A 14,843-nucleotide genomic window follows, 5' to 3' on the forward strand; every position below is an offset into this window, starting at 1 on the left:
TTGCAGCAATAGTAGTAGTCAATTATTTATTCTCTTTGATTTAACTCATAAAGAGGACAGTACTAGTTTTTGCGACATACAAGTATAGGTATCTCAGCCTCAGGCAAGGTCGTACCTGAAATATAATATGGTCCATGCAATTTGACTTGCAATGCGATGCAACATTAGTGTTCTGAATGTACACTAACATGCTGTTATTTTTTATTGATTGCTGCTATTGATGATATTAATAGAAGAGGCTTGTTAAAAGATAGCAAATCCAAAAGCAACCCCGCAGATGGATGGAATTTGGAAATTTAATTCCAGTCTCACTACTCTAGACCTCTTTCACTGCTTCCACAGCAGCAGGCTTCACATTATCCTTTTCTTCTTTCTTGTCCTTAACAGCACCCTTAACTTCACCTTCAACCTCAAACGCTGATACAGGGAAAGTTCTGAACAGCCCAGCAGGTGTCTTGAAAGTGATATTCCCAGTTGGTGGATCATCAACATAGATATCACTGAGTGTGATCCAAACCAGAAGCTCCTTGGTCTTCACCCCAGTGAGCTTCTTGATCTTGTTTTTCTCAACCACAGCTGTGACCTCAGTTGCATAGGAAACAAGCTTACCAATCTTGTCAAACTTGTGGGTTATGCTCTTCTTTTGTTTCAGCCACACGAAACCAGTGTCCTTCACATACCCACATTCTTCAATGTCTTTGAGGGGCAAAAGTCCACTGGGCATGCCCATTTCCTCCAGCAGAAACTTTGATTTCTCTTGACATATCTCATCTCCATGGTAAATTTCTGAAGCGCTGCCTTTGATCTCTTCAGTCACTAGAGACATCTTTTTTTTCTAAAACTTGGAATTGATGCTGAGGCCAAGGGAGAGTGGCGTTGATATAGTAGTGAAGCTATTTATCCACCCTTGTGGGAGAGGAAATATTTCCATAATGCCATTGTAGCATGCACATGCACATACCAAGGCTGGGGTTTGGGTGTAGCCAGCCTCCTTTTAGGTGAAGTAACAACACAACAGGTAGGCGAGTAATTTGGTGAAGAGACCAGGGCATGAGATTGTACCTAGCCACCTTTATTAGCATTTATGATACAGTTGGACGTTTGTTGTAGGGTGATGATAAGGGTAAGGGAGCGGTGGGGGGTGTTTTAAAAGAAAAAGGGTGTTAACAAAATGCCATTGTGACAGTAGTTTAGGTGGGAGGGGGAATCCATTTATTGATGTGATAAACAGATGAACCACAAACAGATGGGATTTTTATACTTTCATAACTCAATTCTTGGTTTCTTACTCTCTTTTCTTCTTTTATAATTGAAACATATAGTCCAATACTGATTTCTAAAAGTAAAAAATGAAACGAGAGACTACATATCATCATCCTACAAACACTTTGAAAGCAGATAACTGTAGCTAGTTTCTATAACTAATTTACTACCTCTGAATTAGGGGAAGGAGCGGCCCTTAATATTTTGCTGATCTGCCACTGTGAGTCAGAGCCTACTAGTTATGGGAATGCAATGCATGGTGGCCAGAGATGGGAGGTCCACCAGGCCCCCCTTGCCTGTCCTTGCTTTGTAGAAAACAGGTCATTGTATTGAATACAAAGAGTAAGGCCGGTTTCTTCTTCACCCAAATCCCCCCCAAGTGTATTTCCATGTCATCTTCACCCAAATGAAAAACGGCCTATCCTCCCTTTACATTGAGCCTGCAGTCATCAACTGGTCGGAGTTTGCAGCTTTTATATTGATATTATGGCCCATTTCACAGCTGTAACTGTTTTGGAAAGGATTCATCATGCTTGATCTCATTTGGCATTGGTCATGAAAGAAGCAGTAGTTCCCATATTCCATAAGCAAAAAAAAAGGTAAAATCATCATGGAGGTCCCTGTATTAAGAGTTAGATTGCATTTTGTCCCTTTTATTCAAAAAATGGGTAAAAATTTATCCTTTTATATTAGATCAAAAAACAAACAGATACTGTTACGATCTATTTTTATTATTAAAAATTTGGTCTCCGTATGCCGGCATAAGGTATACGTGACACTGACATGTATTCCTGTCTGGTTATTCCATCAATATATAAAAATTAATCTATTCATTTTAAGCAGAAAAAGATAAAAATATAATTTAACTTTTAGTATAAAACTTATATAACACATTTACTACAAAAATGCATTGCTCACCGCTAGACCTATCCATAGGTCGCTGCAAAAATATGTAATTCATAATGTAAATTTGATTTGAGGATGTTTTGTAAAATTGATTTCGAAGTTTGTTTTAAGAGACATATTACCAACAGAGGGGAAGATAGGGGCAAGCAGTTGTCCTATCTCTCCTAAAATGGAAAACTATATTTTTAACTTTAGAAAATTTATAAAATTTTATGTTAATAAATGGTAAAATTAGAATTTAACTCTCCTAAAATGATAAATTTTAATTTAATCATTTTAAAAATTAAAAAAATATATAATAAAATTATATTTTAATTCTCATAAAAATATGTAACTCAATCTCGACCCAAAAAAAATTTTAGTTTCGCCCTTGATTACCAATAGAAGTGGACCTAGTTGTCTATTTTTTGGTACTTGATTACCAATATATAAAAACTAGTAATATTGGGCGGCTATGCGGCGCCGAAATTTTTATCTTTTTATAATTAAAATTGATATAATTACTAAATGGACGTGACAGTTTTTATATTAGAATTAAAGTAACTATATAGATGGAATAATATAGTATTTAATGCACTCTAATTATTTTTAAATTTTTTCAAAAATCAATTAAATTTCTATTTTTTATTTATTTGGATACTTTAATTTTTAAAATGTATCAAAAAATTTCAAACCTTTTCAAAAAAGAAATTAAGCCCCACTTCTTTTTTGCACTCAATTGGATACTCAAACTTTTAAAATGCATCCAAAAGACCTTTAAACTTTTTCAAAATAAAAGCAATTAAGTCCATGCTTTTATTAAAATTAGAAAAAAATTATAAAAATTAAAATCAATAAAAGCTATAAATATTATTAAATTTTAATAAAAATTCCAATATTAAAATTTATTAAAATTTAGAAAAATATATAAATCGTAAAATTTTTTATAAAATTATCATACCAAAAGAAGTATTTTATAATTTTTCTATAATTTTTATTGATTTTTATTTTTATCATTTTTCGCCACATGTCACATTGTGTTGCGACACGTGATGACTTTAATTGAAAAAAAACTAGGCGTCGTTAAATTTTTTATGATTTTTATAAAAAAATATATATTTTAATAAAATTTAAATTTTATATTTCATTAAAATTTAATTTTTTCTATTTTTTTAATAAGAGTATGGCCTTATTTGTTTTTTTGAAAAATTTTGATGGTCTTTTTGATGCATTTTGAAAGTTCAAGTACCCAATTGAATGGAAAAAAAAAAAGGAGGAGTTTAATTGCTTTTTTTGAAGAAGTTTGAGAGACTTTTCAATGCATTATGAAAGTTCAAGTGCTCAATGGAGTGCAAAGAAAAAAAAAGAGGGGCTTAATTGCTTTTTTTGAAAAAGTTTGAGGACTTTTTACACCCTTAAGTCTTATATATTGAGATAGAGGATAAAAATGTGGAATATAATTAGTTAGGCATTGACTTATTGCATACCATCATCAAAATTAATCATATTTATATAGAATTATTATTGTGTAATGAAGAGCAAAAATTAAAAATTAAAAACAGTCACACATGCCCTTTGACAATGCTTTTCTCATTTTTCAAAAGAAATTATAAATTTATGGTAGATTTAACTGAAATACTTAATGCCTAATATTTCTATAAAAAAGGAATGAATTTTTGAATATAAGGAGTTTAAATTGGCTTTATAATATAAATTGATATATCCATTGCCCTTGATTGCAGTATGCTTTTAAATGAACATAACTTACCAAATAAATTGACCTGTAAAATCTATTTAAGACCTCTAAAAATTATTGTTAAAAATATAGATTATTGAGGGGGCGATAAATAGGAATCTTTTACATTCCAAGTATAGACTTGCCCCCCTCAGTGCCATTGGCATATAAGAAAACCATCAACGCTACTTCCAGATTTGACCACAACCACAAGGAATATTTTTCCTATGGAAATATAGAAATACAAATCAAAGTTTAAACCCTTTCAACACATTCCAAAATAAACCAAAACCAGACACAGCAAAAGCCTATGCGCCAGAACAAAAACCCTGACCCCTTGGCACCCACCCACCAAATTGCAAAAACATAAAAACAGTCTTTTAAAAATTTCATTGCGACCAATGTAGTAGACCTACAAAACTATGGCCCCAATTCCCAAACTAAAAACACTTCAACCAAATTTGAAGCCACCAGGTGGAGCACTTGGCTGCTGGTTCACTCCAAAATTAAAGCCTTGCTGATTTTCATTCCCACCATCTTGGATATTCTGTTCATCTTCCTCCTCTTCAGCCCAGTATCTCTCCAAGATCTTCACAGCCTTCTCGTATATCTCATGGTTGTCATGAGTTTGCAGGTTTTCAATTTTATCCAACCCATCGCACTCATCTATCATTTGTGCATATAGATTAATTCCACCGTTCATTCCCATTTCCTTATCAGCCTCACCAACCTTCAGAATGTTCTCAAGCCCCTCCAGGCACACCGTCACAATTCGTGGATCTGGACAGATTAGTAGGTCACAGAGTGGCTTAATGCAACCTTGGCTCACAAGGAATCTACAAAATAACACATCATATGAGGTTTCCCGCATTCAAGGCACATTCTGTCTCACATGCATATGATTCAATCAATATAGTTAACAACCATTATCATGTAAGGTTACTCAAATGAGGACCGGATTTTCAGTGCATATTACCACTACAGCATGACCAAAACCTAATATATGATGGAAGAAACTGGAAGAAAGAATAAAGACAATGGCTGAATTCATTACCCTGTTAACTAGCTAATTTAGTTGAGAATGCTGACAACTCCTGTACCCATTGATATTTGAGTACATGTGTGCACTATGATGCTGATATTGCATTTGGACAATATCAGCAGATATTCTCAAGTGATTCCATGCATGAAGGGTTGCAATGCATGATTATCAGATCCAAACAGGAAAAACTGAAATGTAAACAGAAAAGGCAGAGGGCATACTGAATCTGCTCATGAGATCCTCCAGAGGTGGCATTCGAGATGGCCCATGCAGCCTCCTTCTTAATGTCAAACTCCGCAAGTTGAAGAAGGTGTACAAGAGGAAGAATAATATTGGCCTCAATAACTGCCTGTGCCACAGAAAATCAACAAAAGTATCAATAACACCACAAGTGCCTCTAATATGTCAATGCCCCGAAACTAGTATCAACTTAAGTCACAGTCAAAATAAGCAATGCTTCAGTTGCTTGTCAACTAAAATTTATTGACACCTCAGAATTATCAGCAACACATGACACGCCATCTTAGGCAGCCGAACAAGATGATTGAATTATTATACCTTTCAGGCCACTGCACAAATTGAGCCAATAAATCTTCATAAAAGCGGGCAGATAGAGAAACTATACCTGTATTTGAGCTTTATTCCCAGCTGTTATATTGGAGATTGTCCAGCAGGCTTCTTTCTTGATACTTTTTTTGTGATTTTGTACAAGAAGTTGATAGAGATGAGGGAGCACCTTGTTGTCAATCACAAACTGAAAAATATACCTAGAGTTATTGAAGCTTTTAAAGGAAAGAAAGAAACAACTTCACAACAATTCTTTTGTATAATACAACAAAAGAGCTTTGAATAACTGATTCTATTTTAAAAGAATATGTAGTTAGTTTACTATATCCTTACACTCACAATAAAGTTGATTGATGGCAATCCAAATGCAACAAGAATGTGAGTGCAATAAACAACATAAATGATGCCAAGACTGCTGTGAACATGAATAAATGCACTTTATACCTGAGTCTGATTGTCATCACCAGTGACAATGTTTCCCACAGTCCGAAGAGCAGGTATAAGAACTGTCGGCGATGGATGACTGGCATGATTGAATTTTGGTCAGCACCGGTCGTCAAAATATTAGAACAAGAATAACCCACAAAGTATACAGAGATAAAAACCCTGTGATAAAAGCAAAAACTATTGGCGGTAGCTGAAATGGAGAGGGTGCATGAGATCCACGCTAAAAAAGTACTTAGAAAAGGATTGCAACCTAAGGTTGTTAACATTCCAGTATTTCTAGAGTACTCATAAGCTTACCCAAGAAGTTCCACCAGTCGTGGGCAGACCCCAGCTTCAATGACAGCCTGGATTTTGTCATTTGGGCCATCTGAAAGATAAGATAGTGCCCAGCAAGCATCCGTGAGAACTTCTTCATCATTTAAGTAAATAAGTTCCCGTAGAACTGGTAAAGCAGGCTTCACCTGAAAAGAACACAAGAAGGTTGTCATAACCCATAAGCTCTATAAGTTACCAAAATAAATTGCTAAAAACAATAATAAGCTAACTGTGAAAACTTCTATTATTATGATATCCACAGAAGCCTCTACAATCTCTACCTGCTCAAATGGTGTCGGCGGCTTGCCACGGCAGAAATTAGATAATGTCCAAGTAGCATTCCTCAGCATGGATAATTTGGAGCGCTCATTTAACTGAGCCAACAATGGCATAAGTGCACCATTACCAAGAACTAGATCTCTACAACTTGGTGAATCTCCAGCAACATTACCCAAAGCCCATACAGCCTAAACAGAATGTATAGGAAACGAGGATAGGAAACACATCAGTTGCTGGTGCTAAAAATGACTATCAGAACATGTGCACATAGATCAAAGGTAAATATACTGCTCTGGCGGGTAAAGCACATGCAGAAAATGTAATAGTTAAAACTAAAACATTAATGATATAAGTTACTTGGGATGTAAGAGATTTTTGTTTTTCTAACAGGTACAGCAGATAAAAATGAGTTATTGAAACAAAAATGGACCTGCTCGCGAACATCATCACTAGCAGAGCTAAGCAGCTGAACAAACATTGGAACAGCACCATGTTCAATAACAACCCGTGTGTGCTCAGATGTACCAGAGGCAACATTGGTCAAAGCCCAGGCAGCCTCAAACTAAAATCAAAGGGAAGTAGTCTCAGTAATGATAGGATCTCTTATACAAATTATTTCAATTTAAACAAAAGACAAACAAGACATCATACTTGCAATTGAGGTACATCTTGTCTTCCAAGAAACTCCACAAATCGAGGGACAACTCCAGCTTTGATTACTTCATCAATTGGAGGACTGCGCTCTACAAGTAGAGCAGATGAAAGTCAACAACGTAGATGGACATATTACTTAATAAAAGATCTGTTAAGAATATGAATTAGAAAATGGAACTTACCTATAGATAACAGCTTCCTAAACTGAGTTGTGGCTTCTAATTGTGAGGCAGGGTCTTCCGACCACACCCCTTGTACCATCAAAGGGATACTTTCCAACTGTTAGATATCATCACAAGTAATATGTTCAGGATCCAAATAATGAAAAGCCTAAACTGGGAGGATCAGAACCATAACAAAATCCTCTCCCACACTTTCTCTATATACGGGCAGACCTGATGGTTAGATAACCTAACTCAAGAACAGTATGTCAAAACACATTTAACCTTTACCAAATCTCAACTCTGTCTGATGAAAACACTAAATTTTCCCCTCAACCACATCCATTTTATCAAGCAACAAAACCAATCAACAAACGGTTATTGGAACAAAACACTCCTGCCATAGAAAAGCTAATAGATCATAGAAAATTAGAATATTGTAATCCTAAATAAACAACCCTAAACCTCCACTTTTCCCTTTTCTCTGTCAATTAAAACAAACATGTATTTCATCAAACCCTTCACTCAAAAGACTAAATCTCAAATACTTGAAACAAGAGGGAAAATTTGCAGCAGACATAAAAGGAATTTTTTTTTTTTGGCTTGTTTTAAATAAAAAAGCCCCTTCCTTTATCAAAAAACTTGTACCACAGAAAAATATTAGGAAGGAAGAAAAACAAATCAAGTGAGTTTAAAGATCTCCATTGAGTTAAGAACCCAAATCTTGATGAAATCTTCTTCATTTTTCTAACATAAGTTAATAATGGAATATCCTTCCTTTCCGATCGTAAGAATAAACAATTGCAATCGAATAATAACAGCAATGATAACAAAAGCTAAGTAACAAGCAACAACTCAGTAGCATCAAGATCCCAAAATTCCCCATAAACAAATCCAATCCAATCCAAACCCATCAATCGAAACACCCAAAAGAAAAAGAAAAAGGGTACCCTTTTCTCAATAGCGGCAGCATTTTGGACAGCATCGAGCAAAGGCTGCTGAGACTGAAGAAGAAGGCCTTCTCTACGCTTTTTAAGGAGATTGTCTTCGCGCTTGTTCTTCCTGATCTCAACCAAATTGTCCTCTCTCCTCCGCCTGGCTTCGTCCGCGTCCACCCCCGTCTTGTAACTCTTCTTCCGCACCTCAGTTCGGCTACCTGGTCGAAGCGACATTCTCTTCTTTTCTGAATCCCTGTCTTGATGTGTTTGTAGAATAAATGAAAAGGGGATCGATTCGTGGGTGAAGGTACAGAGGGTAGACACAGATTGTGAAGTAGAAAATCGATTGCTACTTTTCCCTTTTTATATATACTACATTTTATTGCTCTAATACTTAACTACATTTTGACAAACTCAGCGACTCACTGAGCTGAGTCGACCAACAAAATACTAACTTTAAAAAGGTTAAAATTTTTTATAAGTCCCTGTACTTTTTAAAATTTTAGAATTTGGTTCCTATACTTTTATTTCCATGAATTTAGTTCTTCTACTTTTTATATTTCAAAATTCAGGTCCAATTGTTAACACTGATATTTATTTCGTTAAATTTGTTAGTGTGACATTTTGAAATAAATAAAAAAACTCATTTGACAACTATGTAATTAAAAAAAGTAACATTGTAATAAACCTAAATTCAACAAAAAAAATTAACAAGGTTAATAGCTAGACTTGAATTTTAAAATCTGAAAAGTAGAGTACTAAATTCTTAAAAATAAAAATATAAGAACTAAATTTTAAATTTTGAAGAATATAGGAACTTATAGCATATTTTAACCTTTAAAAATTGTTATCCGAGTGATATGGACCATTCTTTTAAGTTAAAATATTCCATAAGTCCATGTATCCTTCTTAAATTTGGAATTTAATCCCTATTCTTTTAATATTTCAAATTTAAGTTCAACCGTTAACACTTTTAAAATTATTTTGTTAAATTCAAGCTTATTACAACGTCATTTTCAAGTCAAATTGCTATCAAGTGAGTGTTTTTTATTTGAAAATATTCCACCAGCCAATTTAACAAAAAAATTAACAGGATTAACAATTGGACATAAACTTTGAATTTTAAAAAGTAGAAGAACTAAATTCTTAAGAATAAAAACATATAGATTAAATTCTAAATTTATTAAGAGTATAAGGACCTATAGTATATTTTAACTTTCTTTTCAAAGGAAAATAATATACCATGCATTTAGCCCAAATGAAAAAAAACCCCTCCAGGTTTAGGGTTCATAATTATCAAAGACGGCCCAAAATATATGGAGTACGTAAAAGCTTCAAAGTTTAATGCCTACCTTCACAATTTCACGCCCACCAACCCTAACTTAATAATTTCTGTACCACTAATTACAACATGCCTGGAAGTTATGTGGAAAATTTTCATGTACTCTTTATTTTTTTATTAAAAAATAGATAAATTTATCTAATACATTAGATTAAAGAGTAAATTGATATTTCTATTAAAAAATTCATCCATTTATATTGTTAAAAATTTGTCCCTACATGCCGACATGAGATATATATAGCATGTTACATATTACTATCCAGTTATTCTGTCAACAAAACCAATTTTAACAATATAAATAGATGAAATTTTAATAGAAAAAAATTAATTTACTCTTTAATCATTGTCTGAGAATTATTTTACCTATTTTTTAAGTAAATGAAGTAGAATATAATCTAGTTTCTAATACAAAAACATCTATCATACTTTTACAAACTCAAATTGAGTAAAACAACCAATGATCTCTAAGCTTAGCGTGAGTGAGAACATAAGCTGCTGACAAGAGTATGGGCAAAAGAAAAGTGCTAGTAAGAGGACAAGAGCGTTAAGAATGCTAAAAGGGTTTATTACAATGCTGAAGCTCGTGCTCAAATGTGGGGTGGGGTGACTTGCTCCCCATTACATCACTTAATCAAGCGGTCCATGTTGATCCTAGCCTAAAATATATAGTCTAAGGCGATTTGTGTATAGTATGTAAGCTAAGGACTCTCCTAGGTGCTTCCAAAAGCTTCCACGGGCATCAAGGCAAGGGATGTGCCTCCCAAACCTTCTGAACTATGACCTTGTTTGGTACTCGGTTGTGCCGCATGTGGGTCGGACAATCCCTCTTATCCCTGTTGCGCGAATCCAGCCCAAAGTGATGATCGAATTGGACCCTCATGTGCGAGAACCTCGAGAAATTGGGATGATCATGAGATATAATGGGGGTGGGCTAATATATATATACCTTTTAATACGTTAATAATTAATGTTAAATAGATTATGAGACATCCATTTATTATATGGTGTTGATGTTAATTTTTATGTTAAAAAAATGTGTAACATGTTAATCATTTATTTAATTTAAATGAGAAGTATTATTACCCAAATCCAGGTTCTTCTACACTGGTAATAATATTAATTTCAACCCTAAACTCTATTTCAATATTGAAATTTATTAAGATTTTTTAATGAAATTTATTAAATAATTATCTTTTGCGTCGTATTAATGCGTCAGATGGCAGCATATAAAATGTACCACATAAACTCTGTATTTTTTTCTCTCTCTATAATCTCATATTATTATAGTAATATAAGGCTAATTCAATATTTTATTTGATAAAAATAATGTCTCAAATTGTTATAATATTGTAATATACAATTTCCTAAATTAAACATAAATTAAAAAAAGTGTTCATGGAATCCATTAATTTAATACTTATGAAATTTATTTATAATAAATGTTTTAAATGTTTCAAAAAGTTTTTATTTTTTAAAACTCAAACCTATAAACAATCATTAATATAATAAAATATAATTAGTATAAAAATCCTTATAATTAAAAAATCTAATTAGTATAAATTATAACATAATGAAGTTACATTTTCTTTGTTTTCAAATTTGATATTATAATTTTAGATAAGTAAAAAGACAGCTTTAAAATTTGATAGGAAATTGGCTAGGTATATTTTAAGTTTTAAGATAACTTTTTTATATTTCAAAAATTAAAATTAAAATTAAATATATTAAAAATATTTAAAGGCTAAATAAAGAGATGAGATTTTATTTTAAATAAGTCAAAAGATCATTTTAAAATTTGAAATTAAATTTATTTAAACGTTAAATAAAGAGTTGATGTTTTAAAATGAAAATTTATATATTTATTTAATTTTAAATTCAAAATACATATTTTTAAAAGTAAAGTTAAAAATAAATATATTGAAAGTATTTAAAAGTTAAATAAAGAATCGAGATTTTAAAACATAAAATTTACTGTATAGTATTTTAAAATTTCTTTAAAATACTTTCTTTTCTAATAAAAATATTTTTAAATTTAAAATTCTTATCCCACATGTCCTTTAAATTATTAAATAAATAATAATGTTAATAGACAATCATGAATTTTGAACACTTTCAAATGTAAAACTTTGGGGTTATAATCTAAATAACACTTTATGGAAATTATTTTTAAAAAAACTACAAAATTAAATAGCAAAAATAAAATATATCACTTGTCATAATTGATGCATTTATACCTTATTCTATTATAATATTAATTTGTATACTCGTGTGATGCACTTTAATTATTTATATAAACATTTCAAAACATTTAATAGTACAACAAACATTTTAAAAATCTTTAGTATGATTTTCGCTTTTTAAATATGTTTTCATTTAACATTCAATATATTTAATATAAATACAAAATAATAAATTATTGTTTAATCAAAATATAAGAAATAAATATCATTTTGAATTAGTTTAAAATAATTTAAAAGAAATTTAATTTAATGATCAAACTAAATTTAAATTTAAAATAATTAGAAATATTTAAATTTTAAATAATAACTAGAAAACTCTTCTTCTTTTTTTTTAACATGTGTTGCAAGAATATTCAAATTATTAAAAACATTATTAGATACATGTCTATATTAAGAAATTTATTTTTAACAAAATTACTTTCATTTCCGTAAAGAAACACTAATATATATCATATTTATAATTTAAAATTTTTACCTTTGCAATGCTAATTAAAAATGTGTAAAATAATTCAAGTTTAAAATCTATTTAAAATAAATTAATTAATTAAAAGAATTTTATTTTATGATTTAAAATTTTAAAATTATTTATTTTAAAATTTTAAAATTATAAAAATAAACATATGTTTTATTTAAAATTGTTAATAAATAAAAATGGAAAAAATTAAGAAGTATTATACTAAAATTCCATCTTAATAAATCTTAAAATTGCTAATATTCAATTTTTTTATTCATATCCATGTTATTGTCACATATAATTCATTTGATTATATTGAAAGCTGTCAACTTTTCAATCTATAGCTCAAACAGAAGTCTTATTATTTGTGAAATTCTTAGATGAATTCTTAAGTCACATAAAATTTTATTGAATTTTTTTATAAAACTTTATATTTATTTTAGATTGAAAAGATTTATAAACTAAATCTTTTATTACTTAGACTCAATAATATTTTCAATAAAATTTATTGAAAAATTAAGTTTTTTTCCAATAGTTTTTACATTTTATTTATGTTAGGTTTTATTTGAATTTTGATTTAGATTTACATTTTGAGGTTTTTTATTACCTATTTGGGCTATATTTTATGGGTTTGGGCTAATAAAATAACATATTGATTCAATCGATTTTTTAAATTAGTTTAGTCGGTTTGATTTCATGTTTCAATAGCAGTTTCAAGTGGTTCGTTCAAAATTTAATTTAATTCAACCGATTTGATTTCATGTTTCAATAGCAATTTCAAGTGGTTCGCTTAAAACTCAATTTAATGTCATTGCTCAAACAGATACACCTACCAGTTCTTGATTCAACTTGTCGAATCAATTTATCCGATTTGATTCCAACAATATTGATACGACACTATTTTATTCATACCATGAAAAAAATTGTAATTTTGTTGCTACAAAAGGAAAAAAAATTAAAATATGTTGTTAGTCCCTGAACTAGTATAGAATTTGAGATTTAGTCATGTACTTTAAAAAGTTAAAAATTCAATTCTATTAATTTTCATTTCAAAATTCTAGTCCAATCATTATCATTATTAATAATTTATGTCAAAACTTATCAATTTTATCATGTTTATTTTTATCAATCATATGAGGACGGTCTAATCAAAATCCTATTTTGACTAATTTTAACAGAAAATATTTAAAATATTTAAATAAAAATAAAACTTTTATTTAGTAATTTATTTTTCAACGTGTGGAACAAGAAAATAGGGTGTAAGGATTTAGGTAGAAAAAGCTATAGTTTCATTTTCTCATTTCTAAAACCATAATTATGAGAATTAATTGGTGATTGAATTCCATTACATCATATTAGACAGACACCGGTTGTCTTGGGTCAAAATAAAATGGCTTATTCCATTAATGCATTATAATCACGCGCCAAAACCTATTAATTACCAAATTAAGACATGTATGACTTTTCTTTGTTTTAGGTTCTAACTTCAAAGGTTTTGGTAGATAATGGGAGTTACTTTTTACAAGAAATGAAAAGCGACTACCTTAATAATCGGAGGGAAAGTAAAAAGAAATTATTAGGATAAAATTAACCATTTTTTTTATTTGTGTTTAGGGCAGTAATCAACTTATGTAATGTAAAAAGAAAACTGTTGTTGTTGCTTCTTTTGTCGTATTTTGGTCTCTACAATTTAGACTCATTATTCCAAAGATAAATATTTATATTTTATTTTCTTCTAAGTAACTTATGCTTTTTAGCATAGAAAACTTAAAGACAACATTACTGAATTAAATAATTGTGTAAAAACAAGCTTATTCACGGATGATATTATATTGCTCCACCAACAACATTTGCATTACTTACTCTAAAATTCAAAATTTACATAAAAATTTTCATGTGTTAAAATTAAAAATTATTTTAAGGAGAGACGGACTACTGCCATCCCACTAGATTCATCACTGAATATTATATAGTTATAGTGGGTTAAAATATTTTAAAGTAATCAAAATTCTCTTATTCTTTTTGCTTTTTATTTTAAATTTATTAAATTAAAATTTCAATTATGAGTATGCCCCGTACCGGCATTTATCTAGTTGAAATATATGATTCACTTTTAATTAAAATATCCAACCCCCAATTTATAAGTAGGGAAAGAGAACCAAATGCTATCTCCCATTTCATGCAAAAGCAGCAAAACATTGTATCGCTAATCATCCGCATTGCTATTTATTTAACAGGCTTCATATCTGAATATATATTGGTGTTTTTTTTTTTAATCCAATATTTGCATTTGATAAAAATTATATATATTGGTATCTAAAAGTAATAGTTTTAACTCTCATCCCCACCTTCATTTTAAAATTATAATAGTTCAATAAAAATATATATTTTATTATTTATTAAAATAATATAATAATTAATATAAATTAAAACAAAATATAAAGAAAATTCGTTCACGGGTAATAAAATCTAGTTTGATTAAAGAAAAAAGTGTTGTAATTGGGTAGGTAAAGTAAAGGGG

The 14,843-nt window shown here is 30.2% G+C and overlaps 2 protein-coding genes across 2 annotated transcripts; both read right to left on the reverse strand.

Annotated features, from left to right (window-relative positions):
• Nucleotides 1-868, reverse strand: LOC105792460 (uncharacterized). The gene has a single exon (XM_012621046.2). It carries the CDS (start codon nucleotides 824-826, stop codon nucleotides 317-319), a length of 510 nt encoding a protein of 169 aa, XP_012476500.2. The 5' UTR covers nucleotides 827-868; the 3' UTR covers nucleotides 1-316.
• A 3,183-nt stretch (nucleotides 869-4,051) lies between these two features.
• On the reverse strand, nucleotides 4,052-8,645 carry LOC105792459 (importin subunit alpha-4). The gene is made up of 10 exons (XM_012621045.2): nucleotides 8,299-8,645; nucleotides 7,370-7,466; nucleotides 7,185-7,276; nucleotides 6,964-7,095; nucleotides 6,536-6,721; nucleotides 6,237-6,400; nucleotides 5,937-6,015; nucleotides 5,551-5,679; nucleotides 5,147-5,274; nucleotides 4,052-4,719 (listed from the first exon to the last, which is right to left on the reverse strand). Exons 1-10 carry the CDS (start codon nucleotides 8,518-8,520, stop codon nucleotides 4,335-4,337), a joined length of 1,614 nt encoding a protein of 537 aa, XP_012476499.1. The 5' UTR covers nucleotides 8,521-8,645; the 3' UTR covers nucleotides 4,052-4,334.
• Between the last annotated feature and the right edge of the window lie 6,198 nt (nucleotides 8,646-14,843).

Source organism: Gossypium raimondii, chromosome 8 (genome assembly GCF_025698545.1).
Source record: "Gossypium raimondii isolate GPD5lz chromosome 8, ASM2569854v1, whole genome shotgun sequence".
Lineage (NCBI taxonomy): Eukaryota > Viridiplantae > Streptophyta > Magnoliopsida > Malvales > Malvaceae > Gossypium > Gossypium raimondii.

Bases quoted from the DNA above. Each gene is read 5' to 3' on its own strand.
- LOC105792460 (XM_012621046.2), bottom strand. From the start codon at position 826: ATGTCTCTAGTGACTGAAGAGATCAAAGGCAGCGCTTCAGAAATTTAC.
- LOC105792459 (XM_012621045.2), bottom strand. From the start codon at position 8,520: ATGTCGCTTCGACCAGGTAGCCGAACTGAGGTGCGGAAGAAGAGTTAC. The intron at 7,096-7,184 runs GTATGATGTCTT...CTTTGATTTTAG, and splicing joins AAGATGTACCTCAATTGCAA to TTTGAGGCTGCCTGGGCTTT. The intron at 6,722-6,963 runs GTCCATTTTTGT...CATTCTGTTTAG, and splicing joins GTGATGATGTTCGCGAGCAG to GCTGTATGGGCTTTGGGTAA.